This window comes from Salarias fasciatus, chromosome 6 (assembly GCF_902148845.1).
Source record: "Salarias fasciatus chromosome 6, fSalaFa1.1, whole genome shotgun sequence".
Taxonomy (NCBI): Eukaryota; Metazoa; Chordata; class Actinopteri; order Blenniiformes; family Blenniidae; genus Salarias; species Salarias fasciatus.
Window position 1 is genome coordinate 26549216 of NC_043750.1, and position 18033 is coordinate 26567248.

Consider the following 18033-nt stretch of genomic DNA (forward strand, 5'->3'; position numbering starts at 1 on the left):
CCCTGGGGCGACCGCCCCCTGTGCCCCCACTCTGGCTCCGCTACAGACCAACAGGAAACCTTTATGAGATAATATAATGTCTTTTCACAAATGTTGTGCTCCAGTCCCCTGTAACTATGGCCTGGATAAAGCTTGTAGATGTATATACAAGTATATTCTGAAGAAAATTACCTAAAAAAAAAAGAAAACAAATGGTGCAATACTCAAATTTATTTACAAATGTTTGCCTAAATGCAGCTATTTTTTTCTTTTCTTTAGTGTATAAAGTTTTCAACAACAAAAAAGTACAAAAAACAACACAAGCTAAGAATATGAACCATTTATGATACAGAGAGAAAACTGGACGTGTTAAAACTGGAAAGTGCTCTGGTCCTCGGGGACATGGAAGGCATAGCTGTCTGCAGTGGAGTCGGGAACAACGGAGTCGTCTTCGTTCTGGAAGAGATGACGGACAAATCAAGACATGCAGGGAGAAGGTATCGAGGACATTGGCTAAAACATATTTTAAAGAAACACAATGACAAAGTTCAAGATGTTCTGTGACTCTATTACTTATGTACTTACCCCTTCAGAAAAGAATCTGTCTATAATGCTCAGAGCAGACTTTTGCACAGCTTCGTTGTTGTTGAACTGCAGCGCCTCGATCTTGTCTAATCCATCCAGCTCCTCGATTATTAGGCACAGTTCCTTGAGCTCGCCAGTTATGACAGCCATCTGTGCAGAAGAGCAACACGATGAATCTCACCAACGGTTGAAAAATTGCAATTTAAAATTGTGAGGTGGAAAATCTTTTCACCACAGTTAATATCTACGCTTTTTTATTATTATTATTATTATTATTATTGACAGAGAAACCACTGACACCTGAAAATCATTTCTGAGATTTACTGGTTAATTTACCTGCAACATAGTTAAGAGTGCTTCCAAGATGATCAGGACCATCTTGCTGTCTTTACTGGTTAAAAGCCTGAGTAGAGGCTGAAGCACGCCGCAGTGGACGAGGTAAGCCACTTGATCGACTGTTCCGCCGCTGGTGTAGTTGGTGATGGTCCACACAGCCTCCCTCTGGGTCTTGTGGTCTCCCTAAACCGTGAAGAGGAGAGGTTTGATGAACATGTAGCATTGAAAGAGATGATCAATCCTGTCAGGCTCAGCAGTGACAAGGGGGCAAATATCAGAGCTATACTGCTGTACTGTACGTTTTCTCCTACTATGTACTAATCCAGCACAGTCGCACTGCACTCAGACCAATAACTCAACTCGTTCGACCCAGAGCCGTATAGTACTGAGTTGCGACAACGATGTAATAGGTGCGATTTCTTGTCCGAGTGTTAAGTCGTATATGCTTGAGGCCTGATGTCACAAGTTCAGAATATTATTTGAGGCTACTTATATTTGTTTAAAAACTTATTTCATACCTAATAGCAAACTCAATGTTGCTATATGGAATGACAGGCTAGATTTTCCGCTATAAGAGCATCATACAGACGCCCATTATTTCAGCCTGCAATGGCATTATCAAAGGTCTTCCTGAACGACATCCAGACATGTTGCCCCAGTTTGACATTTTCATGACACTGATGGGTTAACACGGCCAGTAACCAGTGAAAATAAACAATACAGAGACGACTGCTGGAAAAAAAAAAAAAAAAAATTTGGCACTAAATCACACTTGTGTAATAATATATTGCCCAGTGCCTCATGTCGTATCTGTGGTGTGATATTTCCTGACCTTCTGAAGGACCTCCACCAGGTGGGGGATCAGGCCTGCATTGATAACTTCCTGAATCTGTGGGCTCTTGCCAGCGGTGATGTTGGACAGGGTCCAGGCTGCTTCTTTCTGGATGTTGGGCTTTTGGTGTTGCAGCAGGCCGGGGAACACTGCCAGAGCACCTGCGTTCAGCACACACTGGGTTTGTTTATCTGTCCCAGTCACAATGTTGCCAAGTGATCTCAGGGTCGGAGTCTGGAGGGAAAAAGAACAGCAAGTCAGTTATTTTTGAGGGTAAAAATATGACACTGGGAGGGTGACCGTAAGACAGTGCGATCCTCTAATATTATATTTGTTGGATATCTGAGCTTAACTCAGCAAACAGCCATCAGATATAATACCAGCTCAGCTGAAGCAGGCACACTCTGAACAGGCCTCAGTTTCTGGTTGGGCTCAAATAATTATGCAACATACAAAGAAACTAAGAACGACTGATAATCATTGACCAAGTCAGAGATTCACAAAACGAGATTAGAGGATGAACCTTGATGCAAATTCAGACAACCCATCGCTTTTAAAAATGCAGCGCAGCCTTCATCAGACGTTATGACAGTAAAGTGTGACTTGAATAACTCCACCTGCACGTACCACAATGGAGAACTCCCCGCAGGCCAGGAGCTGGACCAGACGAGGCACCAGGCCAGCCCGCACCACCACCTCGATCCTCTCGTTGGACCCATCAGTCAGGTAGGACACAGCCCAGCAGGTGTCTGCCAGAACCTCGATGTCGTTGTGCTGCAGGAGGTGCACCAGGGCAGGAAGCAGCTGCCGCACGGCGGCCAGGGGAGGAGCCGGGTCCTTGTTCCGACACAGGTTGGAGAGCATCCAGGAGACATTGCGCAGGTAGCCACACTGGTACAGAGGATTAATTGTCGAGTGTTATTTTAGAACAGCCTGTCACAACATGAAAGTTATCAAAGTGGTGTCCACTATTCATCATAGACAGGGACAAAAAATGTGACTCACAGGAAATGCAAATAGGTCTCTGGTGCTCAGTAAGTCCAGGAATGGCTGCAGCCCATCGTGTTTGATCACTTGATCTCTGTAATAGGATCCGTCACCTACATTTAGGGTAAAGACAAAAAGAAAATATATACCGTTACCTTTCTCAAGGAAAACTGAAGAGATCACAGTTCAACTCACTTAAAAATATTTTAGATCGATGGAAGTTGTTTCCATGCAAAATTGTGAATACATTTGACAATTTCTAATATTTTTCAGTTTTCATAACCCAGCACTATTTTTAAGATGGACTTTCAACATGATTCATTTTCAAAATAAAGCAATTTAATTAAAACAAGCTCCTCCAACACAAAGATGTTCAGACTTAATTTTCTAACAGTACCTGCGATGTTGCCCAGGGCCCAGACAGCCTGCTCGCTGATGTGCTGGTGTGGTGATGCTACTAGACGAATGAAGGCTGGTATGGCCCCACATTCCACTACAGCGGCGGTCTGGTCGGAGGTTCCTGAGGCGATGTTAGTCAGAGCCCAGGCTGCCTCAAACTGGATGGGAGGGCATTCAGGCAATGCCAGAAAATCGACAAACTTTGGGATGAGGCCAGCGGCGATGATGCTGCCGATAGGTGGATTCCTGTCTTTGGACAGGAGCTTCCTGGACATCAGGGAAACAAAACAGCTCGATAATTGGAAGAAACAATGTAAAGATTTCCTATATTGAACACAAAATTAAGCAAAATATCACATTTAATAGATCTGGGAGCAGAAAACAGGTCATTACAGCAAAAATGGGCAAATAAAGAAAGCGTAAGATGAGAAAGATGGGAGTTTCCTGCATTAAACACGAAATCCAAAGACAACAGGAAAGGACCGCAAAGGTCGATTCTACTAGGCATTTTGAAAATTATTCTTTTACCTGGCTGCCTGTGTTGCCTGCAGCTGTAATTCAGGATTTTGACTGTTTACACCACTGACAATCTCCTCCACAGTCCAGTCCTGAAGAGACAGTGGATACAGAAATAGAAAGAGATTACCTCTCAGGAAGCTTGGTTTAACCAGTGGTTTAAAAAAAAAAAAAAAACCTGACATGCAATGAAGCATTGGTGGATCGTGACCAATTAAAGATAATAGATTTCTTTATAACTGTAGACTCTTGTATATCATAACATTTAGTAACATAGAAAAGCACCAGGAATGACCTGAATCAGTTACGAGGTTGTTTAAAGTGTAAATGAATCAAGTATGTGCCGAGTTCTGAACTGTGCCTGTTTTAACATGCTGGGGATAGTTGGAGCCCTCCAAGATAACTCAAAAGCAGGTGAAGATGAAGATGCACACAGTAAAATAAAAGACGACATCACTTTGAAGGCTGATTTCTGTGAACATTTAAACTAGTCTGAAAACCAGATCTGAATGATTGAAAAGACAAGCAGTTTAACAAACACAAATCGAGACTGTTTGTTTTGTTTAGGTTTTTTTTTTTTTTTAATTTAAGGCTGATCTTAAAAAAACAAACTCCAAAATAACTGTAACATTTAAATTAAAAACAAAAGAATGCAACCCTATATCATACAATGACAGTACAAAACACATAGCTAGTGGCATTCTGTGGAATTTCCAATCCTTAAAACATTGACTTGTACATCTTCTATCAGTAACTCGGTACAGTATCAGGCCTACACACAGGTCCAACTTTTGCATGGAGCTCTTGAGATTTAAGCTGAGCTTTGACCACTGTGTGAAGCATAAGCTGACCCACATTCAAATCTCTCAAGTGTGATGTGGAAGCTGGCGCAGCAGCCATTGAAATATGCAAACTTGACGTTAGCAACTCGTGAGCGCTTCGGGTGCGTCGTGTGTGTTCCCGGAGCTGCGGCTACCTGCGCGTTGGGATACGGCTCCTGTAGAGGGGGGGTGGGGAGGATCCCACCTCCAGCTTGCACGTTTCTCCTCTTCAGGATCTGGTCGTCCTTCTTGGCTTTTCGCAGCTCCACGTTGACTTCCGCTCTCCTGCGCCTGAGCTCCTGAACGTGAGGAGGGGAGAACGGGACAGCGTTCAGCGCGAGCACCTCTGCCGCCTCCGTTTCAAATAAAAACACTGTCTCGGGGGAGCAGAGCTTACGTGAGCATCTTTGCCTTTGTTTTTGAACTGGCTCAGTCGAGCTCCGTTGTCGCCGCCGGCTGACATTCCTGACGGACGAGCGGGGCGATCGAGTCGACAGCCTTGAGACACCCCCTGTTAAACTGTACCGAGAATTGTTAAACCTCGACGTAAACACTCGGTTCTGGTTTGCTTTAGTCCACCCTCTTAGCACACGGGTGATCTAACGGTGCTGTCGGTTGGCCAAGTCGGTTATCTAACGCCATGTGTCCCTTCACTTACGGAGTCCCCAGTCCCGCAAAACAACACCGCAAACCCGCTCACAACTCACGAAAACTCGTGCTTTTACATTCAAGATGAAGGAAGAAACACAAATAGAGCAGTGAAAATACCCCAACAATCCTTTACAAACAGACATTTAGCAGCGCGGTGAACCCAACATGCTTACCTTCAAGATTCCGTGTTGTTTTTTCACGTCCGTCTAAAATAGTGACGTCATGTATATACCGCCCTGTCCAGTCTCCCTCCTGATTGGCTCTGGGAATAAGTCCCGCCCAAGTTCACCACCGCTCATCAAATAGCGTGTCGGTGTCAAACAACACGGCCGTTGTCAAAGGCAACTGCACACGCGAGTCTCGCGAGAGTGAATGGTCTCATGCCTGGGCGCCGGCTGGTTAGCGTGAGGGACGCGCACCATTTACACCGAACATGATTACGACGGTGTTGTGTTCAAAAATCGCTGCGCTGTATTGATACCGTCGAAAAACCGCCGATCTAGAGTTTCAATGTAGCACTTTGATTGTAGAGAGAATATACTATCTCAATCACTGTTCTCAAGGAATCTACGTAATGACCCAGTGGCCTAATGGATAAGGCATCAGCCTCCGGAGCTGGGGATTGTGGGTTCGAGTCCCATCTGGGTCGCATTTAACTTCCTTTTCAAGTTTTTGGAGTCATCCTTCACAGTAAATCCAGTTTATGACGTTTGTCAATCAGTAAACTACAGTATATGAACGAAAATACAGAGCAAAACTCAGATTAAAATGCAGTCAGCTAAAGCAAAATCACAGAAAAATCACTTCACCAGCTGTGCTGGAATGTTTTTAGGTGTGGAAATTTGCTCTTTGTCAACAACAATGAAAATCACTTTCTTCTTTTTTGGTCATAGTGGCACCTTTTTTTTTATCAATACAGGCTACCAGTGGCAGTCCGAGGGCATGCTGGGGCACCAAGCAAAAAAATTTCCAAAGGACCGTCTGACAAGCATTAATCATACAGTATAATCACCAGTGTTTGTGGAGAACCCAGAAGCCACGTTCACTGTATTTTTGTTCCATTTTCATCCTTATGTCATAGTTTTCCTTTGTGAGTCTGCATGGAATTTTTTCAGCATTGTGGGGGAAACCTTGTCCTTCATCTGTACAAATCCTCACATTGTTGTATTATATTTTTAGAATTGTTAGATCTTTAGGACAATTGCCACAGAAGCTCTAAAAATACTTTATATTTTTCCTAATTTTTGCCGTGATAATGAGTGATTTGGGACACATCCACATCTCCGACATGTCGATTTCTAAAACATGCATCTCAAAATAAATTCTGGTCAAAATATTGTTGTGTTGCATTTTTTATTATACAGACATGATTAAATACTATTTATTTTCTCCATTTTGCCATAGTATGCCATAGTCTATTTCTGTTATGATGCACGTAAATGAAAAACTATCTGTCCTGTCCTCTCACTCTGTGACTTGTACATATGAGTGTGTATGGATTACTTACTGATTAAATATGATGCGCCGCCCCCTTGGCGACTCAGCGGAGCTGCAATACGTCCATTTGAGGCTGAACCGCTGCTGGTTAATGCATGTCATCCGTCTCAATATCCTCCAAAAATAATTTATACTGCATCCTCCACACACTGTGATTTTCAGCCAGCCCAGGTTGAAAGATAAACAATCATTAGAGAATGATGGAGATATATTTGAGCCCCACGTGGGACTTGAGGTCAACGTTGATGGAACTGACAAGACTGAAAAAGGCATATTGTCAGAATCTTGGGAGACCACCGCATATGTCATCGCCTAAAAGTAAATAAATTTAACTCACGGATATCTGCATCAGCACTCCTGAAAGATGCTTGTTCAGGTCATGTTGCTGACTTTTCCTGTTCATTAAGGTGAGGTGGACAGGGTCCCACTGGAGGTGGAGGTTGAATGAACTGATGAAACTGAAAAGAAATGAAAAGAAAAAAAAGTTTTGTCACAACAATCCTCTCAAGACATTGTGTATTTTATTAATGAAAGTGTTTTTTTTTAATTACATATTTGCATCACTACCCTGGTTGGATGCTGATGTTGCATCTGTTGACAGGTGGATGACACCTTTCCCACTGGAGGTGGATGATGGCAGAACTGTCAAAAAATCAAATTGAATTAAATAGAAAAAAAGAAAAGCAGCACATATAAAGTCAAATAATTTATTTGAAAATAGGTCATTTGCAGCATCAATTACAGTATAGTACTGAACTTACTGTTACCATTGTTGTCACTGTCTCTTCACCTGGTGCCAGAAATCATAATAATGATCCTACCACAAGAGACATATGAAAGTGATTTACTATATTATCATGTCATGTAATGTTACCTTGTTAATATTATGTTACAAATCCATTTACATTATAGAAGTGTAATTCTTTAAAATGTTCTCCTTGGACATGACTAACATTGTTTTTAGCTTCACTTGACTTACATTAGAGGCAATTCAATTCCTATTGCTGTATTTCTCATGTAGAGTAGAAACATAAGTGCCGCATTAAGACCTGACAGCAACAGCTTTTTTTCAACTTTTGTCCCGACTTGGACTTTTACATTTGCAGATGCAGTATCATTTTCATTAAGTCTGCTTCTATTTAAACAAAAATAAAATGCAGCTAAATAAAAAAGCATGTCAACAAGCGCAGTAATTAGCAGACGGCCCCCCTCTTCCAGGCTAATATCTCTCCTCTGCTAACAAGGCTAACTAACTATTAAACAATTACCAGTCCGCTGTGCACCTAACGCCAGTTTAAGAGTTTTCCACGCGTTCTGCTCCACTTACCACTCTCTTGCTTCCTGCTTTCTTCTTTTTCGTCTCTCGCTCCCTGCCAAGTCGCTGCTCTTCACTTCGCACAGACTTCCACGTTGCTGTGACTGACAGTCTTCAGTAAAGTGTCGTGTTGCAGGGTTGCAGGGGCGGGGCCCCTTCAGGGGGGCTGCGCTGTCAGTGATATGTAGCCCTAAAAACAGACTTCACCTTAACAGAACCAACGAGTTTTCCACTGGGATTAATACTGTATTTTTTGTTCTATTCTATGCACTAACATAAATGCCAAATGTGATTAATAACCAGAGGCGTCGCTACGGGGTAGGCAACACAGGCGTTTGCCTGAGGGCCCGAGCTGAAGGGGGCCCCGAGGGACGGCTGACATTAGTTAATTTCAATGACAAATTAAAGGCGCTACACTTGACGCTGCAACGACAGCGTGTCGAAAATCCCCCGCATTCTTTTCCGAGTACTCACAGACTGACTGACTCACTAACTAACTGACACATTGTTGCCAACTCCTCACTTAGTAAAGTTCTGTCATCTTGTTGTATCAAGGCTCATTTGCATATCTAGGTCAAATTAGATGATGACGTTATTTAAAACGATACATTGTTGCCAATTCCTCAGTCAGGAAAGTTCTAAATGACATTTTCATCCAGAAAGAAGGAACTATATTGGTGCAAAGTGAGTCACGTGAAGTGACAGAGCTCCAGCCATAGAGTCCTGACTCCTGATCATTCAAAGGTTTTAAATGGAAGAACAGATATCTATTGTCATACATCTATTGTGTTTCATTATTCTTTTGCTAATGTAGAAATTCTATCTACAGTTACAAATCAAATTTGATTGGTGCCTTGCCTCATGTCACAGCGACATTTGAATAATGTTGATTGATTTGAATTGATTGAAAGTCCTTTTTTTGTCCCACAGGGGGAAATGTAGTGTTTCAGCAGCACAGAGAAAAGAAATATAAATGGAATAGAAACGTGAAATGTGAAATTTACAAAGCCCAACCATAAATAAAAAAAAATTAATAAAATTCAAATATAAATTTAGGATAGATATAATTAAATAACAGATGTAAGCTAACAGACATAATTAAAGGTGCCTTAAGGAGTTTGCACGTTTTATGTGAAACAGCGCCCCCTGCAGGCCTTGGGCGTAATGTAGCTTAGTGAAAAACTCGTCCCTGTGGCTCCCGTGCACGGAAGAGGGGGACTCTGTCTTCGCTCGTTTAGAAGCGCTCAAGTAAGATTTAAGTTTCTTTTACCTGGTGGAGTCTGTGCTGGAGCTGTGGCAGTGCTGGAAGCCAGTCTTTTCTTACTTTCTGGAAGATCCTGCTCAGTTGTTGCTCACTAAGCATCTGGCGGAGTAATGGTGGACATAACGAAACCTAACCAGCCGGAGCGCGCATTACGTCATTCCTTTCAAATTCTCCCCAAAAAAATTCTGGTGCCGGACCGGCACTGCAACTTTCAAGTGACAATTTAGCGCTGTTAGAGGTACTTGTAATGAATATGTCAGGGCACATTGTACACATCATTAAAAATGTGTAACATATTTATGGTGGAAAATAAGTATTTTTAAGGTTGTAAAACTCCTTAATGCACCTTTAAATATAATTTAAATAGAAATTTAAGACAGATATAATTAAATAACAGATATAAACTAGCAGATATAAATTAATAATTTGCATATACATCTAAGACAGTTAAAATTAAATAAATAACAGATATACAATAATAAATTAAATATTATTCAAATATACTTTTAAAACAGGTACATATGTAGACCATAATAATAATAACAGATATAAATTAAATATAATTTAAATATACACAGACACATATTTACAATTACAATATAATAGAAAAATGTAAGGAGTTTCACAGAGCTGAATGGATGATGGATGATAATGAATGATTGCCCCCCCCCCCCCCCCCCCCCCCACCTCTTTTTTTGATTGACAGGTAAGTGAGAGGCTTGCAGACGTGTTTGAGTCCTCCCAGTTCCATAGCAGCGGTGCACCAGACAAATTTGTGTAGAAAAATGCCGTCATGCTGCTATATCCCGCTAGAACCAGCAGGTGGCAGTCAAGACTAATCTATAAAGAGCGGCTGACATTCGACACATTTTTTTATTACTCCCGCCTACATTAATTTAAGTGTTATACTTTTAATTATCCTGTTTCCACAAAAGTATCCACAAAACCTGCACAAGAAAATAATATACTATAGCTTTGTTCTATTTTTTTGAATTATAACTTAAACGTCAATGTGAACTGAAAACGATGGGAAATACGCTTCAGATAATAAATGTAATTTTTGATTTTAGTTAGTCTTAATGTATGAATGAAAGAAGTGTCACAACATAATGTGTTTGATCTGTGTTTGGGACGTCCCACCGCCTCGTTCTCCATCCCATCCCATCTCGTTCCTGAGCGGCCCTATAAAAGTCCCAGGAATCCCCAGCCTGCAGCAGAGCCTGCAGTGAGCACACGGAGCGCATCCAGGATGGCAGGGATTACTCTGATCCTCTTGTTTCTCATGGTCCCTCTTTTCAACACAGAGGAGCATGCTGGTAATGGTAAGTGGCAGTATATTTCTAAAATCACTCGAATTATTGGGAATTCACCCTGACATCGTTGATATAAAAAATAAAAAATAAGTGTTTTAATGGGAGAAAAGTGTCACTATTTACCCTTTTAAAAACAGCAACTACTTGGTTTATCTTAGTGTTCATGGTTTTATTATGTCAAGATTTTTGAATGCAGTCAGTGTGATATTATTAACATCAAGATTGCTGCATTTAAAACAAAAAAGACAAAACATTTGCCATTACCAATTATTTTGTTTGCTTAGAAAAGGAGATGTTCCATGGCACTGGAGTAGAAGATTTTTTTTTTTTTTGTAATCGTTTCAGGACGATTTAGGAAAAAAATATAGCACATTTAATAACTGGCAGTGCAAAAGTAGATAAATGATGCCAAGTATGATTTGGTTATTGAGGAGTTGCAGATCAAGTGTGTGTGTGTGTGTGTGTGTGTGTGTGTGTGTGTGTGTGTGTGTGTGTGTGTGTGTGTGTGTGTGTGTGTGTGTCTAAGAACTGTAATCTATTTTTTGAGGTGTTTTTAGCTTGAGGTTGAGTTTTCATGTCTTTTCAAAAGGCAGCAGTGAGAGCAGGAGATATCCAGCTGTGTGTGATGGGACTTCAAAGAATTTTTTTTTTTTGGAAACTGTAAAACCTTTGAAAAAGGAAAGTTTTGGGGAAAAAGTAATTGCAAACATTTACTTAGTACATCAAAATTAGAAAGATTTGGTGTCTTGTGTAAAATAAAATGGTTCACTGTTGTGGCACTTTGCTGGAAGTTCCAGTGAACACTTTGATCACATTGCAGAGCTAAAACACTGTTTCTCTCTCGCTCTCTCTCTCCACCTCTCTCCCTGCAGAGCTGTACACTCTCATCGAAAAGGGCCAGAGCAGCTTTGTGGATCCAAGTCAGAGCAACCAGAGCAGGCTGGTGCTCAAGGAGCCGTCGCTGCCCATCAACGAACTCCTGGAGAAAAGCACCAAGACCAGCGAGTCCAAATTCACGCTCCACCCTCTACCTGCTGCCGTGTGGCCCAAGCACAGCGACCTGGCCCCCATCCCTCGCCAGCACATCCCCCACAACAAGAGCAAGAAGGGCCCCAAGAGCGACCGGCTGGTGGAGCACAACAGTGAGAAGTCCAGGGAAGTCGTGGGTCTGCTTCCTAAAACCCAGCTGACTGGGGTCGTCGGCGCCGCTGCCGCCGCCGCCGCCACCAACCGCACAGCGGTGAGGACCGGCCAGGAGAGCCAGTCCAACATCAGCCCCCCTCAGCAGACCGAGCCTGAGGACAGACACCCCAACGCCAGGCCGAGGACCCCATCCCACACCCAGGTTCAAACTCAGGCTCATCAAACGCCCACCTCTCCACGCAGAGAGCCCCCCACCCGCCGGCTGGACCCGGAGGAGAACCGTCCCGGGAAGGCCGGCCTCTACCAGTCCGGCATCGGCGCGGCCACCAGGAACAACAGCCGCCCGCCGGTCAGCTTCAACCGGCGCTCCTCCAGCCTACTGTACCAGTTTGACATCCTGAGGCGAGGTGCGGGAGGATCTGTTGTTTCCTGACCTCAAAACCTGACCTGCATATTATCGCAGGCTCTTTGAACGCTGCTTCCCCTCTGGGATTATGTGTTTCAAATTATGAGCATTATGTAAGAGTTAAGTCTGCTGGAAATATCTTTGATGCTTAAAACAACTGTATTTATTACCAGTAATCTTCTGTGCTCTCTCACATTTATCACATCACCACAAAAACACGATGAAAGCAAATGAAAGCAAATATGACTTACAGATTGTAAAGATACTTTGACACTAGATTTTATCTCATACAAAGTGTATATCTTTTCCCTTTTAAAGTTAGTTTTTACCAAATTATTGCACAAATCTTTGCCTTGTTGCAACATGCCTAAAGGTGTTGCCATATAGCTGTGATATCCTGCATGTAGTGCATGTCAACCCTCATTTTATAACACACATAGCAATGGTTAAGAAAAGATTAACTGATTACGAAAGCTGAAATCTGTCACTAGTTTTTTGGAAATGTTTATCTAACGCACTGTTCAGGCACAGAGCTGTGACCGTGATCCTTTCAGCAGAAATGATGATTTTCACATAAAGAAACTGTGATACTTTGGTGAATTTATAATTTGCCAGCTTGGTCACACACATCCTGCATCCTCCTTACGCTCTCCGAGGAATACATATATTTCTCAAAAAAAAAAAAGATCTGGTCTGTTCTTATGATGCTGGAACGAATCTCTCTCCCTCGTTCCTTCTCATCTCATTCATCCCTCTGCTGTGTTCGCCGTCCTCTCCACAGAGTCCGACCTGACCCACGATGCCTTCTGCCTGAGCGAGTGCAGGAAGGAGAAGGAGGAGAGAGAGCATTACTGCTACAGCGAGTTCGGTAAGCGTCCACAGTGAGACCAGGAGGGATTTAGCTGCACCTAATAACATTACAAAAAATGTATCTGTTCAGTCATTTAATGGAAAAAAAATAAAAGACATAAAGCACATATCTAGCCTAAAAAACACAAACTTCTAAAATATCTGAGAAACTGTGAACATGTGCTGCATCGGTAAACACGGACATCTGAACCATGGCAGTAAACAAACGCTCTCACAGCTGCGGCGTAAACAAGAATTATGGGACCGAAATTGGAGGCCTTAAGGAGCAGAGTCTCATTTCAGGAAATGTAAAGAGGATGGATTTCCCTCTGGTGTATGTATTATAAACACAGGAAGCAACAGCCAGCGATCTGTTCAAAGTGCATAAACCCGGTGAAACTACACTGTTTCATTTTTACACTTCCCCTCAGATTAAACAAACAAGATGTAGCGTATTCTTGTGAGGTTTGGAGGGGCTGGTAGGTGGAGTTTAGACAGAGCCAGGGGAGTTTAACCGGACGGGAGAGTTGTTTTGGTGACAAAATGACGGATTTTCTCAAAATATAAAAGAAAATACTGGAAAAAAAATTGGGAATCACAAATAAAGATTAAAAATGTTCTTACATTTTGAGCTTTCATGTTGTTTTTCTGTTTTGAAACAGCCGTCAATGGGATTGTCCACGACATCGATGTGGTTCGTAAAGGCATCCGCCTCATCACGCTGATGGTCAGCAGCGACGGCTTCTACAAGATGAGCCGTCTGTACGTCACCCCGGACAGCTTCTTCTTCAGAGTTCGACTCCTGGTCCTGGATACCTACAAGTGCAGCAAGCCCTGCCCCGACATCAAACTGGGTGAGTGTTCCAGCAGTCCAACCGTACCCCCCCAAAAAAATCCCATCAGGATTCAAACTGACTGGAAAAGAGTGACTAAAGCATTGATGATTCATGATCCAGAGCCTAAACACAGGAACTGTTCAGCGTTGCATTCTTCGCCCCTCCTCTCTCACCTTGACTGACTCCTCTGTTTGCTCCCAAGGCACCAGATACATCGTGATGGGTCAGATCTACCACCGGAGGCGTCACCTCCCCAGTGACCTCCTGAGCCTGCTGGGCGGGAAGCTGAAGCCCGGGGACGGCCTCCTGCGGAGCAACAGCTACGTTAAGAGGTTCAACAAGCGGAGACACCAGAAGGCCGTGGAGGCCACCCGCTCCCGGTGCAGGTGAAGCACAGGCCAGAGCCGGGACTGTCGTTGCCCCTGGCTGCGGGGGAAGAGACTTTGCAGCCGATGTGAAATGATCCCGACCAGACCCTCAGTGTTGAACCAGGCAGAAGAGGAGCGGAGCGAAGCCACGGATTTACTTTCTAATGGACTGCTGAGATGTATCGCAATCCTGGCTCACCGATTTTTATTTGTTTTCAAAATCACAAACTCACAGTTTGATTGATGAACAACACAATCAATTTGAATTTATTTGGACTTTTTTTTAAACTATTTTAATACTGTGTGTTGGAGTTTTGCAGGAATGAGTCTTAAAAGTTGAGCAATTTTCTCAATTGACTTCAAGTCGATGTTTTTAGAAAAATAAGTTTCAACAATTCCCATTTAACAAAGGATCAGCTGATCTTCAAGTTTAGTTCCACTTCTATTTTAAAACTTTTTTATCTACTTGACCAAAACCTTTTGAGCCCATTTGGATGGATGGAGCTTTTGAGAAACATTTGGATGAACAAGACTGTGCAGGTCACTGAAAACACCAAACACATGATCCACAGCACTGGGAATTCCCACTGGGAAACTGGGAAGTTTACAAGAACTCCGAAAAGTTAATGAGATGTCACATGCCAGATGTGGCTCCTCACCTCCTCCGTTTGATTTAAAGAAAAATCTTTTTAATTTTTCTTTTAGTTGCATCCATGACCATGTCTCAAAGGGACTCCTTCACCACAGTTGAATATTCCAAAAACGAGATTTAAATTAAAGAATGGTTTCATTCCTTCATCACTCTTCTCACAACAGCAGCGATACTCAAACTCTTCATTCATTCATAGATGACTTCTAAACTTAAAAATCGAAAAGGTATCAAAGTGAGTCAATGTTCAGTGTTCAGATTTTACGTGTTTTCCTCTTTTAAACAAAGGTAGCTGGCAGGTTGGGGACATTTCTTTCTTTTTCTATGTGTACATATTTAATAAGACTGTATTTATCGTTAGTTCATTGTGAAATGAAATCTCTTTTTGTCTTCAAACATCCAACAACAATGCGTTATTGAATAATCTTTGGCTTTGGTAATCCGATTTCTGTATGTGACATATAGAAATGGTTCCCAACCTGGGGTCTGGGCCCCTACGGGAGGGGGGCACCAGTGCAGGTGGGGAACCTGAGGATTTGCTTGCTCAGACTGGTATCTTCCTGTTGCTTTCTATTTTTTATGAAGGCTCCTGCTTTTCTACAGCGACAGTGGATGTGTTTAGCGTTTTAAGATTGTAGAGGTGGTCCACTGCCTTTCTCCAAGGCAATCTAAAAAAAAAAAGGAAACCACTGATATTGAGGAACAAGGTTTTTGTCCCACAGAAAAAAAAAAAAAAAAAACAAGAACATCTAGTTATCACTGAGCAGAAATAATTGAAATTTTAATTCTGACTTTGATTGATCATTTTAATATAACATGAATGGCAAATATTTCACAGCAGTGAACGCGAGTGTGTGTTTTCCAGGCCTGATGTCAGTGCGAGTGATATTACTGAGCAGGAAATGGTCTGTTAAACGGGGATTTAAGAGCATGAACAAGCTCAAATGAACCCAAAGGAGCAGGAAAGCGATGTGGGAGGAAAAGAGAGTGAGTGTGTCTTCAGAGCAGCTTATTAACTCTAAACATGTGTCCGTGATAAAGCGTGGACTGGGACACACTGGCTGAATGAGGACAGGGGCGTGGTTCTGTTGGGAGCATAAATCAAATGTCAGGAATCTGAACCTCTGCACACCTGGACACAAGCCTCAAAGAAAGGCCTCCGCCACAGCTCAGAGCTTTTTTTTCTCTCTCTCGCTCTCTCTGCTTACATACAAACACAAAGCCCTCCTGGAGAAGCTCAGAACGGGTATTTAAAGTATGTAGGCAAGCTCAGAGGAAAGGGAAGCAGAGGCAGAAGCAAGGTGGGGGATGGATGAAAATAAAGATTGTAAAAAAAAAAAAAGATGACACAGGAAGAGGATTGTTGGGATTGTCTGTCCAAAGGGAGAAAATGTTATTTAATCAAACAGCTGTGTCTTTCCATGGTAGTTCGACCCTGAGCTCACGCTTCTTATGAAAGGGAACAGATTTTGCACTGAATGCTTGTGATGCTTTACCAAACATGAACTCAATAAAAATGCGTCTTTGTTTTGTACTTAACGTTCCCGTGTGGAATTTATTTATCTTCAGACTCGCACGTATCTTCTCACTGACCGAAACATCGATCCTCATTATGATTTCCAGCAACTGCAGGAGCGGGAGTCCCCGAAGTAACACGTCTAATTACAGTTTAACAACCCGCCTGGCCTGCGGGCAGAGAGGCTGAGTTGGGAACTCGGATGTTGCGGCATGTGGAGACCGAGTCCCCCCCCCCCTCCCGTCCGTCCGTCTGTCAGCTCAGGTCAGTTCCCAGGCTCGACCGAGCCTCTATCTGGGATCATCGCTGGAGGGAACAGATGCATGAGGGGCAGGAAACAGGAGCTCGCTCCACACTGCGACGGCCATCACAGCGGGAGGACATTCCTCCTCACAGAGGATGTAAAGCAAGGGGAGGGAGAGGGAGTGGAGGGGAGTGGGAATATCTCGGAGCAGCTTCCTGTGTGATAGGCCCCCCGACGACTCCGTGTTTGTGGCGGTTCGACCGTCCCTGGATCCGTTTAGCGATTTGAGTGGGAAGTTCAAGAGAGTGAGGCGAAGGCAGAAGGGCGCGACTGGAAGGTGGGAGATCAAAGACGGAAGTGGCCAGATTTGTCCTCCTGGTAATTCGATCACAGGAGCATTTGGTGTGCGTTTGTGTGGGGGTCACGACCTTGTCTCTCACCTTTCTGTTCACGGCGCAGATAACTGACGGGTTAAGATGAAGTTGATTTGCTGCATCAGATTAACTCGACCAGGGGCCTCTTAACCACAAATAGCTGTGGAACCCCTGAGGACAGCTCAGTGTTTTTTCATTAGTCTGTCACCATTTAATTGATAGCAGCATTAATGAAACTGTCTTCCTCTCCCCTGTTGCTCATGTGGGAATTTAAGTTCCCACATGTTAATTTGCTGAGTCCTGTTCCATTAATTTTGACTTCAAAACGATTGGGACGATGTATCGCCTTCATATTAAAAGCAATGAAAGACCAAAGCAAGATATTTTACTATTTAATGCAAAATAAGATACAATTTTTATTTTGATGGTTGCAGTCCATCCCAAGACCACGGAGCTATAAGACTGAAGGTCCACCATGGACAGATAGCCACCAATAATTCCTAATCTCCTGTTTTTGGACTGCGAGAGGAAACTTGAGTATCGAGGAAAAAATATGCAGACACAAGGAAAACATAGAAAATCGATAAAGAAGGGTCTGTGAAATGAGGATGATCTCACTGTAAGGCAGAGCTGCTCGCCACTACACCACCATGACGTACAAGTACATGTTCTTCATGGCTTCGTTATGTTTGGGGTAGCAAGGCACCGGAGCCGATCCCGAAACAGAGGGGCCACGTGTGACATCCCTCCTCATTCAAGGCAAAAAGCACTGGCTGGCAGAGCAGGTCTGAGTCGATACCCAATGTCCGAGGTCAACCAGGATCAAGGTCAGGAAGAGGCTTTGAGCAGGTGTGGGAGTCAGCAGGGTGGACTGAGCTCTACCAACAAGAGGCATGGACAGTTTGGCAGCTCAGAAAAACCAGATCTAACATCAGGTCAGCAGATTTCTGCCAGTTCTGGTTCCTTATATAATCCACCTACAAGGTCCTGCGAAGCCCAGCAAATCTCCACATGAGGACCGAGATGAGACCCTTCCTGTCCTCTTTGTTTCTGAAGGGGCTGCATTACAGCATGTGATCAGTCGCTGCCTAAAGGTTTTTGCAGACGGTCACTATCGTTGGTGCCATGATCGGGGGCTTAGGGCAGCTGCTGA

At 43.2% G+C, this 18033-nt stretch overlaps 2 protein-coding genes and 1 non-coding gene across 3 annotated transcripts; 2 read left to right on the plus strand and 1 right to left on the minus strand.

Moving 5' to 3' along the window:
• Positions 1–198: 198 nt before the first annotated feature.
• On the minus strand, positions 199–5305 carry LOC115390696 (importin subunit alpha-1). Its single transcript, XM_030094660.1, has 11 exons — positions 5280–5305; positions 4853–4974; positions 4611–4754; positions 3647–3726; positions 3117–3385; positions 2738–2832; positions 2360–2623; positions 1733–1966; positions 901–1083; positions 565–714; positions 199–435 (listed from the first exon to the last, which is right to left on the minus strand). Exons 2-11 carry the CDS (start codon positions 4916–4918, stop codon positions 349–351), a joined length of 1572 nt encoding a protein of 523 aa, XP_029950520.1. The 5' UTR covers positions 4919–4974; positions 5280–5305; the 3' UTR covers positions 199–348.
• A 377-nt stretch (positions 5306–5682) lies between these two features.
• trnar-ccg (transfer RNA arginine (anticodon CCG)) lies at positions 5683–5755 on the plus strand. The gene has a single exon. It is a non-coding gene; the product is annotated as a tRNA-Arg (tRNA).
• A 4655-nt stretch (positions 5756–10410) lies between these two features.
• Positions 10411–16257, plus strand: LOC115390700 (uncharacterized). Its single transcript, XM_030094673.1, has 5 exons — positions 10411–10504; positions 11368–12045; positions 12826–12912; positions 13556–13747; positions 13932–16257. The coding sequence occupies exons 1-5, from the start codon at positions 10432–10434 to the stop codon at positions 14117–14119; spliced, it is 1218 nt and encodes a 405-aa protein (XP_029950533.1). The 5' UTR covers positions 10411–10431; the 3' UTR covers positions 14120–16257.
• Positions 16258–18033: the final 1776 nt, after the last annotated feature.

Coding starts and splice junctions, on each gene's coding strand:
- LOC115390696 (XM_030094660.1), bottom strand. CDS start 4,918: ATGTCAGCCGGCGGCGACAACGGAGCTCGACTGAGCCAGTTCAAAAAC. Junction 2,833..3,116: donor GGCCCTGGGCAACATCGCAG/GTACTGTTAGAA, acceptor CCCTAAATGTAG/GTGACGGATCCTATTACAGA. Junction 1,084..1,732: donor TGGTGGAGGTCCTTCAGAAG/GTCAGGAAATAT, acceptor TTCACGGTTTAG/GGAGACCACAAGACCCAGAG.
- LOC115390700 (XM_030094673.1), top strand. CDS start 10,432: ATGGCAGGGATTACTCTGATCCTCTTGTTTCTCATGGTCCCTCTTTTC. Junction 12,046..12,825: donor GTTTGACATCCTGAGGCGAG/GTGCGGGAGGAT, acceptor TCCTCTCCACAG/AGTCCGACCTGACCCACGAT. Junction 12,913..13,555: donor TTACTGCTACAGCGAGTTCG/GTAAGCGTCCAC, acceptor GTTTTGAAACAG/CCGTCAATGGGATTGTCCAC.